This window comes from Bombina bombina, chromosome 6 (genome assembly GCF_027579735.1).
Source record: "Bombina bombina isolate aBomBom1 chromosome 6, aBomBom1.pri, whole genome shotgun sequence".
Taxonomy (NCBI): Eukaryota; Metazoa; Chordata; class Amphibia; order Anura; family Bombinatoridae; genus Bombina; species Bombina bombina.
The window spans coordinates 163,570,231-163,589,814 of NC_069504.1; the positions used below are offsets into that span (position 1 = coordinate 163,570,231).

At 39.7% G+C, this 19,584-nt stretch overlaps 1 protein-coding gene across 1 annotated transcript in view; it reads right to left on the bottom strand.

Annotated features, from left to right (window-relative positions):
* Positions 1-4,569: 4,569 nt before the first annotated feature.
* LOC128664989 (hyaluronidase PH-20-like) overlaps positions 4,570-19,584 on the bottom strand; it is a 45,314-nt gene continuing 30,299 nt past the window's right edge. The window contains exon 3 of the mRNA XM_053719766.1: positions 4,570-4,675. Coding sequence (XP_053575741.1) covers positions 4,661-4,675 — 15 coding nt within the window. The 3' untranslated portion in view covers positions 4,570-4,660. The remainder of the gene's footprint in view (positions 4,676-19,584) is intronic.

Sequence of the window (19,584 nt, forward strand, 5' to 3'; positions counted from 1 at the left end):
CTCCTCCTGGTGGCCAGGTTCTGTATTTCCCAAAAGTAATGAATGCAGCTGTGGACTCTTCCCGTCAGAAGAAAAGAAAATTATCAGGTAAGCGTAATTTATGTTTTTGCATATAGATATGCTTCATCAGATAATGGAATGTGTTACTTCTGCATGCTAACGAAACAATGGTAGATATATATATACTGATATATATATACAATCATATAATAAATTATGGGTGTTGAGTTACAGCTGTACAAGTGTGATACTTAAAAGAGATATTTTATATGACAAACACTGAAGTATAAATTAGGTGGTGAAGAAATAAAAGTACATAATATTATATTTGCAGTTTTATGTCAATTGTAGTAAACATTGCATTTTAGATTACACAATTAATGTAATCTAAAATACAAAAAGAAAAAGAAAATAAATAAAAAAACAGGTTTTTTATTTTAAAAAGTTTGTTACCTGTACCTCTGCCAACATTGTTTTCAGGAGTGCTGATCCTTATATCAGGAATGGTATCAGCTGATGACATGGTGTGGCTAGTTGTTGAGGTGCTTCGAATGAATTGTCCATGTAGGACTGCACTACTTGGCATCAACGTGGATGACGATGTTGATGGTCTTGATGTAGTTGCGTCAACGCTACCCCTACATATCACAGATAGAGGATGAGCTGTTGATCAGTGTTTTATATGTAAAAGGACAATACAATTAAAATATCAAATATTAGGGAATGGCATTTAATATAATTATATTGTAACTCGGATTTCAATATATCAGCCATTAATCAAAAGGCTTTCATTTACAAATATACATTTTTGAAAAGCTAGACATTGGTATCTCATGTTTGACCAATAACCATTTGCTCACTACTTTTTTATTTTTTTATAAATGACATTAAATTAATTTAAAAATTTCACTATTGAAATTAAGGATGTACATTTTCAAAAAATTGCAATTATATGATATCACATAATTTTATTTGTTCTCTTATTATTCTTAACGGAAAGATAAAGCTTGGTCTGCTCATATGCTAAATAGATAAAACTTTAAAGATACAGGGCTTTTTTACGCCGGCTTTTACGTGGTTTTGGTATCACCTATATGGCGTAGCATACAAGTTATGCGCATATATTTCACCCGTCGCCTGCACTTTTTACTCCTATAAACTAACATAGAACTGGCGTGCAATTCGGTATCCAATATACTGCGCAAGGACTTACCCGCACAGAATTCAGAAAATCTACTCCAGTTTCATCTTGCCACACATGGCAGGCGCAGCAACCCTTGCACTGACTAAAAAAGCAACGTAACTCCCTGGAAGCCTTAAAGGGATAGTAAACCCAAATTTTTTTTTTACTTATTAAATACTTCTTAAAATAATAAATACATTTGCAATTGGTACCTTTGTAAAGTTTTCTTTCTTTTTTTTGTAATTTCAATTTGAAACTTAGTACTGCGCCAAACCCATTTTCTAAGCATTATATGGGGCCTGTTATGATGTTCTACCTAGGTAGAAACATCATGGTGGCCCGCATGCGCATTAAAACTATTTTATAAGCAACACATGCGCACTGCGCAGACTCGCCCCCCAGTCTCCTGACAGAAGCATAAATTCTTTGACACCGGCATCAAGAGAGTCACGGATTGAGTGCAAATTATCGCTTGCAAATGAGGGGAAGAGACATTTATTAGAGCAGCGTGTACACTAGAATTTTTCCCTGCCTGTGATGAAGTCCATCTTTGTTTTAGACATTAACTACGGCAGTGAGTTTGAGAGCTATGTTTATTTAACTGTCGGGCTCATCTTCCCCCCTCCCTCTGGCTGTGTTTGCTTTTATGTGGAAACGGAGCCCTCACCGTCACTAATCAAGCAAACACAGCCAGAGGGAGGGGGGAGATGAGCCCGACAGTTAAATTAACATAGCTCTCAAACTCACTGCCGTAGTTGTAGTTAACGTCTAAAACACATATGGACTTAATCACAGGCAGGGAAGAATTCTAATATACACGCTGCTCTCCTTAGTGCAGCAGGGATAAAGTGTAGCACAGAAGCAGCTTGTAAAGTCTTGCAGCACAGCTCTCATACTGAAGCGTGAGTAATATAGAACCTGTTTATATTGTTCCCTGTCTCCGGTGTGAAGCTGCCCCTTCAACCAATAGGATAACTAGCTGTGCTTTAACGTCAGTACTGCGCATGCGATGCTGACTGAATGTATTATTTAAATTAAGGGGCCCAGCAGCTTTACCATTGGATGGGGGGCCGATGCTGGATTATATGAGCCATGCCTCATTTTAAGGGCTGTCATTATCACACATTTCATGACAATTTAACCTTTAAAATTAAGGTATGTGAAAGCTTAATTTAATAAAAAAAACTATTTTAAATTACTACATTTATCATAGTAATTATAATAATATAGTTTAATTAGTTTCACATGGGAATCAATTTCTAACCCTTTAACAAACACATGCATTTAAGCAGCATCTCAAAAGTTAAAGAGACAGTATACTATAAAATTATTTTTCTTTTTCCAATTTCTTCTTTTGCTAGCTGCAGAATATAAAATGTATGAGATTTTCTTTTTAAGGTTTATTTCTGTATTTGAAATAGCTGATTTTGTGTTTTGAATTTACAACCTAATAAAATGGGCTGAGCTTGTAGGTATAATCAGATCTCATTACTTTATCACATTATGTACATATACTTGCTTCTTTATTTTATATCTGTTCATAAACCAATCACCAATACTTGGAGAGAACAATGGAAAATAATCATTTTAGTATCTTATATCTTCTAGAACCCACTGGTAGTGTAATTTATTCTACTGGCTGTGTTAACACAGCTTGGCCTTGAGGCTAAAATATTTAAGGATGGGTGGGGATACCACAGGCTAAATAAAATATTTCAAATGCAATCACAAGGGTAAAGGAAATACTTGTAAACAGTTTAATTCACTCCAGCAGGTAAAGGGGATCACTGGGAACACATTAAAGGGAAGAACATTTTTGAGTAAAATGTCCCTTTAAACCTTGCTGCCTACTTAATTTTTAAAATCAATATTCCTCCTCTGCAATTGTGTCAAACCAATCACAAACAGCAAATCCTCTCACATGCAGCCTTAAAACACCTGATAAGGCACACCCTATCAGTATTATATATACCCATGTGTCAATTTATATTGGATGTGCGATACATTGATTTACATCTCATAAGTGAATATTACTATATGTACCCTTCATACACAACTATGTGGATGTGAGTTATAGTACAAGAATATGTCATAAACATGATATTACCTGTTTTTTATTGCCATATTAGGTCATATTATATGCTTTAACAATATTAGTGTAATAAAACACACCTCACATGGATGTGTATGACAATTGCATGGTAAATAACAGAGGACAAGGTTTATGGTGAACTATATATATTTTTATTTATTTTTTGGCTTCTTGGATGAGGGAGCTGAGGTGCCTGTAGTGGATTGCCTTGTTCTCCTTGTTCTAGCAGATTCTGGTGTTTCTGCTGGTGTGCTGGCCACAAATGATAGGTTGGAGGCAGTGTCTTGCTGGTGTGTAAAGTGCTCAACCAACACACCTAAGAGTTGATTTTGCAGACAGAATTCACATAATCTGTGACTGGTTTTGAACACTTGCACTTAACGATCCTGCCATGTCCCTCTGCAGCTCTATGCTACGTTTGTGTAACCTCTCTTGGCCACTGAAGAACCGCTCTTGGCTCCTGAAGAACTTCTCTTGGCCTCTTTGTATGCTCTCAGTGCTTGTGATGAGCCTCCTCTGGAGTGCAAAGTATTCCTCACCCAGGGAAGAATATAATGCATCTACAGGCTCTTGAGCAACTGGGCTGGCAGTTGCTTGAGGGCAGGTTCAGCTGTATCTTCTGGTGCTTGAGGGGCAGGTTCAGCTGTATCTCCTGGTGCTTGAGGGGCAGGTTCAGCTGTAGCTTCTGGTGCTTTAGGAGCAGGTTCAGCTGTATCTTCTGCTGCTTGAGGAGCAGGTTCAGCTGTATCCTCTGCTGCTTGAGGGGCATGTTCAGCTGTATCTTCTGCTGCTTGAGGGGCAGCTGTAGTTTCTGCTGTATTTCCATCTGCAGGATGGTGGCGCTAGTCCCATGGAAGAGGATGGTGGCACTAGTCCCATGGAAGAGGATGGTGGAGCTAGTCCTAGGGAAGAGGATGGTGGAGCTTGTCCCATGGAAGAGGATGGAGGAGCTTGTCCCATGGAAGAGGATGGTGGAGCCCATCCCATGGAAGAGGATGGTGGAGCTCGTCCCATGGAAGAGGATAGTGGAGCTCTCATGGATGATTGGTAGTCCCACTGATGATCAGTGTGTGACCACTCAGCCTCTACAATCGGCACATCTTGTGACATAGTCTGTGGGTAATAACCATGACTGACATGAGATTGTGTTGTGGGGGGTGTAAATACATGGACCCTTTGTGGCTGTCTTGGCTCCCCCTCATAACCAAAGGAAGGATATTCCTCTGGCCAGGAATCTTGCCAGGGGTCATATGGCAATGGCGGTGGCATCACTCCCGGGTCCTCAACTGAAGCCATCCAACCATGCTCATGCCTGGAGGCACACTGTTTATGCGGTTGCCTGAAGACTGGTGGTGGTAGTGGTGGTGGCATGGCTGTTTGTATCCTTATGACAGGAGTTTCTGGGGAGGAGTTAAAGGATGAGAGGGATTAGTACAGTCAGATATATGTCCATGTGGGCATACAATTTACATTGATACATGCTAGGGCCTATACTGATTCACATGTCAAACTCTATAACATGCATGTGCACATTGAATATGAGCAGTATACAGGGATGTGTTTCATACAATAGTTATGTGTTGATGTCAATGATGAAATAATGTGTTTTTTAAGTGACACTATGGTCACACAATTTACATTGAGGCCTACTTATCAAGCCATCAACTTTCTTGCATTCGACGGCACCAATACGCTCGACCTGACATCGCCTAACATTGCGGCTGCGGACCTGAATACGCTCTCCATATTTATAAAGAAAGCTGTCAAAATGCCATGCACCAAGTACGGGGCGATGAGCAGTGGACTGTTGTTAACTAACAGTCATCGATTTCGCTGCTATTCTGCTTTTTCCCAGCTTTATTTATATCCTGTCACTAAACACCACTCCCAGACCCCGCCGCAACTAAATAAAGTAATTAACCCCTATCCCGCCGCTCCTGACCCGCCGCAACTTTAATAAAGGTATTAACCCCTATCCCGCCGCTGCCCGACCCCGCTGCAACTTTAATAAAGGTATTAACCCCTATCCCGCCACTCCTGGACCCCGCCACAACTAAATAAAGATATTAACCCCTATCCTGCCGCTCTCTGACCTGTTCCAATCAGCCAATAGGATTGAAGTTCAATCCTATTGGTTGATTGTATCAGCCAATAGGATTTTTTCAACCTTAATTCCCATTGGCTAATAAATTTACATCAGCCAATCGGAATCTAAGGGACGCCATCTTGGATGACGTCACTTAAAGAAACATTCATTCTGGAAGAAGACTTTGTTGGAAATGGATGCTCCGCGCCGGATGTCTTGAAGATGGAGCAGCTCTGCACTGGATGGATAAAGATAGAAGATGCCGTATGGATGAAGACTTCTGCCCGTCTGGAGGACCACTTCTCCCGGCTTGGATGAAGACTTCTCCCGGCTTCGTTAAGGACTTCTTGCCGCTTCGTTGAGGACTTCTCCCGGCTTCGTTGAGGATGGATGTTGGCTCTTCAAAACTGTAAGTGGATCTTCAGGGGTTAGTGTTAGTTTTTTTTAAGGGTTTATTGGGTGGGTTTTATTTCTAGCTTAGGGTTTGGGCTGCAATAGAGCTAAATGCCATTTTAAGGGCAATGCCCATAAAATTCCCTTTTCAGGGCAATGGGGAGCTTAGGTTTTTTTTGTGTAGGGTTTTATTTGGTCGGTTGTGTTGTGGGTGGTGGGTTTTACTGTTGGGGGGTTGTTTGTATTGATTTCCAAGTAAAAGAGCTGATTTCTTTGGGGCAATGCCCTGCAAAAGGCCCTTTTAAGAGATATTGGTAGTTTAGTTTAGGCTAGGGTTTTTTTATTTTGGGGGGCTTTTTTATTTTGATAGGGCTATTAGATTAGGTGTAATCAGTTTAAATATCTTGTAATTTGTTTTTTATTTTGTGTAATTTAGTGTTTTTTTTTGTAATTTAGGTCATTTATTTAATTTAGGTCATTTATTTAATTGTAGTGTAGTGTTAGGTGTTAGTGTAACTTAGGTTAGGTTCTATCAGCCAATCGGAATTAAGGTAGAAAAAATCCTATTGGCTGATGCAATCAGCCAATAGGATTGAAGTTCAATCCTATTGGCTGATCCAATCAGCCAATAGGATTGAGCTTGCATTCTATTGGCTGATTGGAACAGCTAATAGAATGCGAGCTCAATCCTATTGGATTTAATTTTTGTTTTTTTTTGTACTTTAGATAATTGTATTTAATTGTATTTAATTGTAGTTAATTTAGGGAATTAATTTAATTATAGTGTAGTGTTAGGTGTAATTGTAACTTAGGTTAGGTTTTATTTTACTGGTAAATTTGTCTTTATTTTAACTAGGTAGCTATTTAATAGTTAATAACTATTTAATAACTATTCTACCTAGTTAAAATAAATACAAAGTTGCCTGTAAAATAAAAAAAAAACCCTGAGATAGCTACAATGTAACTATTAGTTATATTGTAGCTAGTTTAGGATTTATTTTATAGGTAAGTATTTAGCTTTAAATAGGAATAATTTAGTTAATTTTAGTATTTTATTTAGATTTATTTAAATTATATTTAAGTTAGGGGGGTGTTAGGGTTAGGGTTATACTTAGATTTAGGGGTTAATACATTTAATATAGTGGCGGCGACCTTGGGGGCGGCAGATTAGGGGTTAATAAATGTAGGTAGATGGCGGCGATGTTAGGGACTACAGATTAGGGGTTAATAAAATTTAACTAGTGTTTGCGAGGCGGGAGTGTGGCGGTTTAGGGGTTAATATATTTATTATAGTGGCGGCGATGTCTGGTTTGGCAGATTAGGGGTTAAAAATTTTATTTTAGTGTTTGCGATGTGGGGGGGCCTCGGTTTAGGGGTTAATAGGTAGTTTATGGGTGTTAGTGTACTTTTTAGCACTTTAGTTAAGAGTTTTATACTACGGCGTTAGCCCATAAAACTCTTATTTACTGACTTTAAAATGCGGTATCAGGCTTGACAGGAGAGGGTCTACCGCTCACTTTTTGGAAGACTTGTAATACCGCCGCTATGCAAGTCCCATTGAAAAAATAGAATACGCAATTGACGTAATTGGGTTTGCGGTATTTTTGAGTCTGGCTAAAAAAGTGAGCGGTACACCTGTACCTGCAAGGCTCGTTATACCAGCGGGCGTTAAAAAGCAGCGTTGGGACCTCTCAACGCTGCTTTTTAAGTATATTAACCTCTAAACCACCAACCCCCCACAACACAATTAACCTAATTAAGCTATTAACTCCTAAACCTCCATCCCCCCACAAATAAAATAACTAATTAAATTACTAAGCCCCCTAACCGAACAACCCCTAAATTAACCTCAATTACCTAAAATTAAAAAATACTAAAATACAATTAAAATAAAAAACCTAACATTACTTTAAAAATAAAAAAAATAAGCTTAATCTAAAATTACAAAAAAAAGTCTAACATTACAGAAAATAATAAACCAAATTATCAAAATTAAAAAAATTAAACCTAATCCCTATGAAAATAAAAAGACCCCCCAAAATAAAAACGCCCCCTAATCTAAACTACCAATAGCCCTTAAAAGGGCTTTTGTAGGGCATTGCCCTAAGTTAAACAGCTCTTTTAGATTTAAAAAAAACAAAGTTCCCCTAACACTAAAACCCCCACCCATCAAACGCCCCCAAATAAAAAAAAATTACACTAAAAAAAGCCTAAACTACCCATTGCCCCTAAAGGGGCATTTGTATGGGCATTGCCTTTAAAAGGGCATTCAGCTCTTTTACCACCCAATAAAATCCGTAATCTAAAAATTAAAAAAAAAAATCATTAAAAAAACAAGCATAAGTCTAACCCCCAGATAGGTACTCACGGAGGATCCTCTTTGTACGATCACCACCATACATTGAATATTGAATGCAAGTTACGCGTAAATATGGTGTACCTTGCATCCCTATTGGCTGATTTGAATCTGTTCAAATCAGCCAATAGGATTTCAGTAGCGCTCATCCTATTTGCTGATTTGAATTTGAAGATTTAAATCAGTCAATAGGAATGCAAAGTACGCCATATTTAAAGGTGTAACTTGCATTCAATATCCTCCATGCTCCATGGTTCCACGGTCGCCGGTCTGCAGTTCCGCGGTCCTGAATATAGAAGAGGTTGCCGCGATGGAAGAAGATGTTGCCGCTTGGAAGAAGACTTCACCGCAGGACTTCAGGAACCGTGAGTACCTATCTTGGGGTTAGACTTAGGCTTTTTTTTTTTTTAGATTATGGATTTTATTGGGCAGTAAAAGAGCTGAATGTCCTTTTAAGGGCAGTAAAAGAGCTGAATGCCCATACAAATTCCCTTTTAGGGGCAATGGGTAGCTTAGGTTTTTAGTGTAAAGTTTTTTTATTTTGGGGGGTTTGGTGGGTGGGGGTTTTTACTGTTAGGGCGGGACTTTTTTTTTTTAAAAGCAAAAAAGCTGTTTAACTTAGGGCAATGCCCTACAAAAGTCCCTTTAAAGGGCTATTGGTAGTTTAGTTTAGATTAGGGGGTGTTTTTATTTTGGGGGGGCTTTTTTATTTTCATTCACCTAGATTACAAGTTTTGCGTTCGGGTTTTAACGCTAAAAATTTTAAATTTTAGCGTTAAAACAGCACTGCAGCAATTACAAGTCTTGTCTGTATAGCTGTACCACAAGCCTTTTAGCCTGTAACGCAACGTCAGTCCCACACACGTTAAAATTACGTTTTTTCATGGGACTTCCATAGCGCTGCCATTACAAGTACTGCATTCTGGCTAGAAAGCTTGCGTTACACCCTATACCGACAAGATCCGTACCGCCATCCGAGAGCAGTAGTTATGAGTTTTACGCTACAAAACTGTTACTTATAACTCATAACAAAACTGTCACAAAGTACACTAAACACCCATAAACTACCTATTAACCCCTAAACCGAGGCCCTCCCGTATCACAAACACTATTTAAATATATTGAAGCGGAGGAGGAGAGCGTGAGGCGCTGGTATCTTCTTACGAGACACTGACAAGGGTAAAAGGAACCGGCTCTGCTGATAGGCATCGTAGCTGGTGGATACCAGGCAAGTAGCAAGTGCAGCTCAAATATTACACACGTTGTAAACCTATGGATTTCAGTGACACCGAGGTGTGAGTACCATGGCAAAGTTATGAGCTGTATTACCTAACGAACAGTTTTCTATACTAATATGCATGATGACGGGATATAATCCCTATTTCTGACACAAAGACTTGCAAATTATGCTACACTAACGTGCATATCAGACTCCTACTTGCATTAACATGCATGTCTATTAGGAATATAAGCCTCGACTTTGAGACAAGGAACTGTTTACTATACTTATGCACATGTTTGAAATATGTATAAGATCTAATCCTGAGACATGAAAGTACTGCTATGCTATACTAAAGTGTTGCGAAACCAAGAAAAGTATGCTATGAATGACTATATCCCGAATCACTTGGATTGAGAAGGGAACAAGTGCATGCTACAAGATAATACAAGGGCCTTGATAATAAGTCCAATTACATTTAAGGACACAAACACATGCTTTTGGTTTAGTTCATTATACAGGTAGTGCAGAATTATTAGGCAAATGAGTATTTTGACCACATCATCCTCTTTATGCATGTTGTCTTACTCCAAGCTGTATAGGCTCGAAAGCCTACTACCAATTAAGCATATTAGGTGATGTGCATCTCTGTAATGAGAAGGGGTGTGGTCTAATGACATCAACACCCTATATCAGGTGTGCATAATTACTAGGCAACTTCCTTTCCTTTGGCAAAATGGGTCAAAAGAAGGACTTGACAGGCTCAGAAAAGTCAAAAATAGTGAGATATCTTGCAGAGGGATGCAGCACTCTTAAAATTGCAAAGCTTCTGAAGCGTGATCATCGAACAATCAAGCGTTTCATTCAAAATAGTCAACAGGGTCGCAAGAAGCGGAAAAACCAAGGCGCAAAATAACTGCCCATGAACTGAGAAAAGTCAAGCGTGCAGCTGCCAAGATGCCACTTGCCACCAGTTTGGCCATATTTCAGAGCTGCAACATCACTGGAGTGCCCAAAAGCACAAGGTGTGCAATACTCAGAGACATGACCAAGGTAAGAAAGGCTGAAAGACGACCACCACTGAACAAGACACACAAGCTGAAACGTCAAGACTGGGCCAAGAAATATCTCAAGACTGATTTTTCTAAGGTTTTATGGACTGATGAAATGAGAGTGAGTCTTGATGGGCCAGATGGATGGGCCCGTGGCTGGATTGGTAAAGGGCAGAGAGCTCCAGTCCGACTCAGACGCCAGCAAGGTGGAGGTGGAGTACTGGTTTGGGCTGGTATCATCAAAGTTGAGCTTGTGGGGCCTTTTCGGGTTGAGGATGGAGTCAAGCTCAACTCCCAGTCCTACTGCCAGTTTCTGGAAGACACATTCTTCAAGCAGTGGTACAGGAAGAAGTCTGCATCCTTCAAGAAAAACATGATTTTCATGCAGGACAATGCTCCATGACACGCGTCCAAGTACTCCACAGCGTGGCTGGCAAGAAAGGGTATAAAAGAAGAAAATCTAATGACATGGCCTCCTTGTTCACCTGATCTGAACCCCATTGAGAACCTGTGGTCCATCATCAAATGTGAGATTTACAAGGAGGGAAAACAGTACACCTCTCTGAACAGTGTCTGGGAGGCTGTGGTTGCTGCTGCACGCAATGTTGATGGTGAACAGATCAAAACACTGACAGAATCCATGGATGGCAGGCTTTTGAGTGTCCTTGCAAAGAAAGGTGGCTATATTGGTCACTGATTTGTTTTTGTTTTGTTTTTGAATGTCAGAAATGTATATTTGTGAATGTTGAGATGTTATATTGGTTTCACTGGTAAAAATAAATAATTGAAATGGGTATATATTTGTTTTTTGTTAAGTTGCCTAATAATTATGCACAGTAATAGTCACCTGCACGCACAGATATCCCCCTAAAATAGCTAAAACTAAAAACAAACTAAAAACTACTTCCAAAAATATTCAGCTTTCATATTAATGAGTTTTTTGGGTTCATTGAGAACATGGTTGTTGTTCAATAATAAAATTAATCCTCAAAAATACAACTTGCCTAATAATTCTGCACTCCCTGTAATATGTACAATATGTATATGTTTGGCAAATAACCGCTTACTACTTAGATCCCCATCACATATACTGACCAGGCTATACCTCCCATTTCTATTTGGGGGTTCTGTGTTCAGTAGGGGAGTAGTTGCTGGGAGGTTCAGTCACTTGTTTACACCAAAGATATATTTTATAGCATTTATATGTTATGTGAGCTTGCAGTCTGATTATCCCCTAGTGACTAATCTGTTTTAACACAATAAATTAATGCACTCTATTTTCTTCTATTTCCTTTTCCTTTTCTTTTTTCTTTTTTCTTTACTTACTTTATCTAATGTATTGATACTTTGTATATAGATTTCCTAAAGAGGGCATTCTGATGCCGGGCTTTTTTTACAGTGTGAACTTAATCCCTTTTTGTAATTAATAAACATTAATTTTGAGTATAATGGCCGTATTTTCTATGAGTGCTGATTTCCCTGTCTTTTAAGTGGGTATATTATGACTCACTAAGTATATGATCCTTTTTCCTATACCATATTATACAAATGAATTTATGGGTCTGCACCTATTTTTTTGAACGGCCATATTATATGTACCTAGATGGACATACCTTATACAGATAGAAAGTCAACTGTGACCAACTAGTCTATATATTTTTTGAACTATTTAAATATAATAACCCACATCGCCCCCACTATACTTAAGTTATTAAGCCCTACACTGCCGCCACTATAATAAACCTATTAACCCCTAAACCGCAAGCCCCCCACAACGAAATATACTAAATTAAACTATTAACCCCTAAACCAAAAGCCCCTCACATTGCAATAAACTAATTATTAACTAGTAACCCCTACACCTACTTTATATTAAAATTACAATTTCCCTATCTTAAATTAAATTAAAACTTTCCTGTCAAATTAAAAAAACTAAATTTAAACTAACAATTAAACTAATATAAATATTAAACTACAATTAAACTAACTACCAATTAAATAAACTATATTACACATTACAAAAATCCTAACACTACCTGTAAAAAAAATACAAAGACCCCCCAACAGTAAAACCCACCACCCAACCAACCCCCCAATATAAAAAACCTAACTCTAAAAAAACCTAAGCTATCCATTGCCCTGAAAAGGGCATTTGTATGGGCATTTCCCTTTAAATGGCATTTAGCTCTATTGCATTGCCCTGAAAAGGGCATTTAGCTCTTTTACGAATATCCCAAACCCTAAACTAAAAAAAAAAAACACCCAAAAAAGTTTAACAAATCTTAACACTAACCCCCGAAGATCCACTTACAGTTGCTGAAGTCCCGCTTGAAGCATCTACATCCCAGCAGCTTTATCTTGATCCAGGCTGCAGACGGCTTCATCTTCATCCAGGTGGCAGGCGGATCCATCTTTATCCAGACGGCATCTTCTATCTTCATCCTGGTGGCGTCTTCTATCTTCATCCCGGCGGCACGGAGCGGGTCCATCCTGAAGACATCCGGCGCGGAGCATCCTCTTCATACGGTCGCCTTGCATTGAAGATTCAGTATACGGCGGTGACTGTATGAAGAGGATGCTCCGCGCCGGATGTCTTCAGGATGGACCCGATCTGCGCCGCCGGGATGAAGATAGAAGACGCAGCCGGGATCAAAATAGAAGATGCCGCCTGGATGAAGATGGATTGGCCTGCCGTCTGGATGAAGATGGAGCCACCTGCCACCTGGATGAAGATGGAGCCGCCGGGATGAAGATCCTTCAAGCGGTACTTCAGCAACTGTAAGTGGATCTTCAGGGGTTAGTGTTAGGATTTGTTAAGGTTTTTTGGGTGGGGTTTTTTTTTAGTTTAAGGTTTGGGCTTTTCGTAAAAGAGCTAAATGCCCTTTTAAGGGCAATGCCCATACAAATGCCCTTTTCAGGGCAATGGGTAGATTAGGTTTTTTTTAGATAGTTTTTTTTGTAATGTTAGTGGGTCTTTGAAAAAAAAATTCAGGTAAAAGAGCTGTTTAACTTAGGGCAATGCCCTACAAAAGTCCCTTTTATAGGATATTGGTAGTTTATTCTAGATTAGGTTTTTTATTTTGCGGTGTTTTTTTTTAAATGGGTATTAGAATAGGAATAATTTTTATTATTTTTGATAATTCGTTTTTTATTTTATGTAATGTTTTTATTTTGTTTTGGGGTGGGTTTTTATTTTTAGATTAGGGGTTGGACATTTCATAAAAGAGCTGAATACCCTTTTAAGGGCAGGAAAAAGAGCTGAATGCCCTTTTAAGGGCAATGCCCATATCAATGCCCTTTTCAGGGCAATGGGTAGGTTTTACTTTATTTTTATTTTGTGGATTTGGGGGTAGGGGTTTGTATAGTGTTAGGGGGTTTGTTAAAGTATTGGAGCTCGCTGGTTAGGGAAACTTTGCTCCTTAGTGCTAAGTTAGCAGGGAGCAGGGGGAGCACTTTAAAATTAAAATCCTGCAGCCAATATAACTCACATTATGCTACTTTCTGCATATAGCATCTTACATTTGCCTATATTTTAGTATTCATTTGTTTTTCTATTGGGGTTATAAGTGTTTGTATTGTTTTGAAAAAAAAAAAAAACCTTTCAGTTGGCGAGAAAAAACTGTGAGATTTGCAGTGCGAAAATCTTTATAGAATTACTCTGGGATTAGAGAGACATTTTCATATACGCCCATGGTTATGTCATGTTCAGCCCGTTTTACGAAAAAACAACAATTACGCTTTGCATTTTGTATTTATTAATTCATATTTCTGTGTGATTTTTGCACATCCAGTGTACTACAATTACGATTTATGCTGTGCATATTTAATTTGATTTATTCCTGTGTAAATTACATACAAATTTTACTTTTATGTTAACATACGATTTTTGGTGAAGAATTTTGTTACGATTTTTGATGCACCTTTACAAAACAATTTTTCCATGCTTATTTTTGTGTGAATGGTTTAAATATTTGTTTTGTATGATGTTTAAAATACAAATTTAATTGTGCATTTTTCATGTGAAAATGCAGTATACGCCCCTTAGCGTATACTGTGCCTAGCCTAGGGCGGCAGATTGGAGGGGGCGGCAATTTGGGGGGGCGTGGCATGGTGGCAGATAGCCGAAGCTCAGCTGTACTTTTGTGTAGTCAGTGTGGGACACTGCCGCACAACAAGAAGAGAACCTTCCCCGACCCCTTTGAGAAATACCAGCCACCCTGAGGTCCTACGTGCGTGCGACAATAAATCAGTTTAGTTTACCTCCTGGCAGGCAGAAGCATCAAGTGCGGAGCTGCATCACTGCAGTATCACATCCTAAGCGGTTCCGTGTATATCTCTTTCTTGGTGGCTGCTGCTTCACTGCTGCACCTAATGAAGCCATCCAGATATCATCAAAAAACGTTTGAAGTCTATATATAATATATTCAAAGCTTTTGCCGATACCGGGCTTCATTAGGCGCAGCACTGAAGTGGCGACCACCAAGAAAGAGATATACACAAGACCGTTTAGAATGTGACACGCCAGTGACGCGGCTCAGCACAGGATGCTTTTGCCAGCCAGACTCACACACCTCGACTACTTTTACTGATAGTGACGTGTAGTCTCTGTTAGAACAAAGTAAGTCAGTGGCTTGAGGTTCAGGTTGCACTCACAGAAGAACGAGCCTCTCTGTCTGGCAGCTGGCTAAGTAATGCAGGAGAGGACAGGGGATTTCCAAGAGAGGAAGCTCAGAGGGACTTTCCATGTGGGGTGGTAGTGCTGCTGCAGCTGCAAGTCAAAATGGGGACGGGGGATTTTCGGTTGTGCGCATCCCCTGCCAGCTCCGTGAGGTTTATTCCATGACCCTACAACACCAGGCCAGACTCTAGTAAGTACCCCAAGACTGGTCCTATAACCCGCAGGCCAATCCGCTGACCCCATTTGTAACGCCGCTGCTGCCTTGTACCTGTGCTCAAAGGGGAACTGTTTTAGTTTGCTGCCTAGTTCTTTCTTCATTTCTTTGCACTTTTACATTTTCTTTTTAATTCATCTGCTTGATTGTTATTCGTTTTGTTGATGTGCTTATACTATTTCAGAAAAGAGAAGGCTGCAGTCAGTTATGACAGCTAATGGGTTGTTATGCAAAGGATGGCATTGCTTGACCTTTTATGTCACTAATTTTCGGCTCTTAACACAAATATCTTAATCACATTTCCTTAACAAGACCTAAACCCCCCCACAATAAAGACATCAGACTTAGCTTTGGTATAAATTGGCCGCAGCTCCTTTATTAATAAATAACTTTATAAACTTTAATAACTTCAATAAATAACAGTGCAAATAATTCCAAAAACACATTACATATAACAGCGGTGCTAGACCTAAATATAAAATCTGGCCGTTACTCCATCCACTGGACTCAACCGTGCAAATTGATTGAGCCCGTAATCAACATAATTCTCTAAGGAACCCCTTGCCCTTAGAGACCCCATCTTAACTTCTCCCCAAGGGGATGTAAATACCACACGAACACTTTGGCCATAATTTACTTCAAGTGTAAGGGCTAGCACCCCCGCCTACCAACTGCGACAATCAAAATTAAAACAAAACAAATTCTTAGCAAACAGAAAAAACAACAGGGACGGGTGGGAGGGAGATACTTCCTTCACTTTTCTGAATAACAACTGCTGGCTTTCCTGCTCAGCCACCAGGCTATAACACCTCGCGGCTCCTCCTCCACTTCCTCCCCACCTAGCCCAGCCTTCATTTGCTCCGCGGTCAAAGCTCCCTCCAGCTTCACTTTTCTGAATAACAACTGCTGGCTTTCCCGCTCAGCCACCAGGCTATAACACCTCGCGGCTCCTCCTCCACTTCCTCCCCACCTAGCCCAGCCTTCATTTGCTCCGCGGTCAAAGCTCCCTCCAGCTACGCTTTGCACCGCTTACAGGAGCCACTGGTTGGCATGCCCCCTCTGACAGATAAGTGGTTAGTACAGAGGGCTGTGCAGGTTGGCACAAAAAATGGGTTGATCAAAATATACATAAACATGTTTTTAAAGGTCATTTCTGCATGACTAACTAAACTATAATGTTCTTCATGTTACACTATTGTAAAATGTCTTCCATGCAATTAATTTAAATCACTAGATGAATCTTACACTTCAAGCCATGTGTTTCCAGAAGACCTTGAAACTCTTAGCTCCTATCACCATGTCTAAACCTTACCTAGTAACTTCTAAACACCTCAGATCTTCATGTTTTTGGAACATTTTCCTAATTAGTGAAGATCTTAACAAAATGTATAACCAGCTTACTGTTTAGGTTAAATCCATTGATCCCCAAAACTTTCAGAGCAAAATTGTTCCTTTTGGGACACATGCTAGTGCTTTCTAAAATACCTGCTGGCGCCACAACTGTGTATCCCTGTGTGTGTCTGTGTGTAGCTGTGTATCCCTGTGTGTGTGTGTGTAGCTGTGTATCCCTTTGTGTGTGTGTGTGTAGCTGTGTATCCCTGTGTGTGTGTAGCTGTGTATCCCTGTGTGTGTGTGTGTGTGTGTGTGTGTGTAGCTGTGTATCCCTGTGTTTGTGTAGCTGTGTATCCCTGTGTGTGTGCAGCTGTGTATCCCTGTGTGTGTGTAGCTGTGTATCCCTGTGTGTGTGTGTAGCTGTGTATCCCTGTGTGTGTGTGTGTAGCTGTGTATCACTGTGTGTGTGTGTGTAGCTGTGTATCCCTGTGTGTGTGTATAGCTGTGTATCCCTGTGTGTGTGTGTAGCTGTGTATCCCTGTGTGTGTGTGCAGCTGTGTATCCCTGTGTGTGAGTGTATGCGTGCATATAAATATGTATTTGTATGGTGTGCGTGCATATGAGTGTGACGTGTGTATGTTTTTTGCAAGCCCTGGTAAACATTTACTTTAGAAATGCCATGAAAAAAAAAAATATTTACTCCCTGAGCAAAAAATATTATGACCATAAATGGCCTAAAACGTGTGGGGCGGGGCAGGCGGGGGGCAGCAAAATTCTGAGTGCCTAGGGCAGCACAAAACCTAAATACGCCACTGTCTTACGGGAAATCTTTTCAAGGGTTCTCTGTTATCGGTTGTAGGGATTCATCTCCTACCTCCCTTTTCAGATCGACAATATACTCTTATATACCATTACCTTTGCTGATAGTTTTCAGTACTGGTTTGGTTATCTGCTATATGTGGATGGTTGTCTTTCGGTAAGTATGTATCATTGTTTAAGACACTCTCAGCTATGGTTTGGCACTTTATGTATGAATATAAAGTTTTAAATATATGTATTGTACTTATATTTGCCATGAGTCAGGTCTACAGGGAGTGCAGAATTATTAGGCAAATGAGTATTTTGACCACATCATCCTCTTTATGCATGTTGTCTTACTCCAAGCTGTATAGGCTCGAAAGCCTACTACCAATTAAGCATATTAGGTGATGTGCATCTCTGTAATGAGAAGGGGTGTGGTCTAATGACATCAACACCCTATATCAGGTGTGCATAATTATTAGGCAACTTCCTTTCCTTTGGCAAAATGGGTCAAAAGAAGGACTTGACAGGCTCAGAAAAGTCAAAAATAGTGAGATATCTTGCAGAGGGATGCAGCACTCTTAAAATTGCAAAGCTTCTGAAGCGTGATCATCGAAAAATCAAGCGTTTCATTCAAAATAGTCAACAGGGTCGCAAGAAGCGTGTGGAAAAACTAAGGCGCAAAATAACTGCCCATGAACTGAGAAAAGTCAAGCGTGCAGCTGCCAAGATGCCACTTGCCACCAGTTTGGCCATATTTCAGAGCTGCAACATCACTGGAGTGCCCAAAAGCACAAGGTGTGCAATACTCAGAGACATGGACAAGGTAAGAAAGGCTGAAAGACGACCACCACTGAACAAGACACACAAGCTGAAAGTCAAGACTGGGCCAAGAAATATCTCAAGACTGTTTTTTCTAAGGTTTTATGGACTGATGAAATGAGAGTGAGTCTTGATGGGCCAGATGGATGGGCCCATGGCTGGATTGGTAAAGGGCAGAGAGCTCCAGTCCGACTCAGACGCCAGCAAGGTGGAGGTGGAGTACTGGTTTGGGCTGGTATCATCAAAGTTGAGCTTGTGGGGCCTTTTCGGGTTGAGGATGGAGTCAAGCTCAACTCCCAGTCCTACTGCCACTTTCTGGAAGACACCTTCTTCAAGCAGTGGTACAGGAAGAAGTCTGCATCCTTCAAGAAAAACATGATTTTCATGCAGGACAATGCTCCATCACACGCATCCAAGTACTCCACAGTGTGGCTGGCATGAAAGGGTATAAAAGAAGAAAATCTAATGACATGGCCTCCTTGTTCACCTGATCTGAACCCCATTGAGAACCTGTGGTCCATCATCAAATGTGAGATTTACAAGGAGGGAAAACAGTACACCTCTCTGAACAGTGTCTGGGAGGCTGTGGTTGCTGCTGCACGCAATGTTGATGGTGAACAGATCAAAACACTGACAGAATCCATGGATGGCAGGCTTTTGAGTGTCCTTACAAAGAAAGGTGGCTATATTGGTCACTGATTTGTTTTTGTTTTTTTTTTTGAATGTCAGAAATGTATATTTGTGAATGTTGAGATGTTATATTGGTTTCACTGGTAAAAATAAATAATTGAAATTTGTATATATTTGTTTTTTGTTAAGTTGCCTAATAATTATGCACAGTAATAGTCACCTGCACACACAGATATCCCCCTAAAATATCTATAACTAAAAACAAACTAAAAACTACTTCCAAAACTATTCAGCTTTGATATTAATGATTTTTTTGGGTTCATTGAGAACATGGTTTTTGTTCAATAATAAAATTAATCCTCAAAAATACAACTTGCCTAATAATTCTGCACTCCCTGTATGTGTATTTCCCTTTGCAGTCTAAACAGTTTCTGTATAGGTATCATGTTTGGAAAGTTTATTTAAATCTTATGTGGGGTTCAGTCTTTTTTCTAATTTGACTTTAATTTTTTCACATGCAAATCTAGACTCGAGAGGGCACAAAATGCTGTTTTGTATTGCATCATTCTTGGCACACATTTTTTTGCCGCAAAGTTGCTCCTTTGATGGCGCAAATTTCATAATTTCCTGTGTCTTTGTTGACGCTAGTTGTTTTGGCGCGAAAATCGCGTTTTGTTATGACGCGAGTTGTGTCATTTCCTGGTGTTAGTTTTGCACCAAAAATGT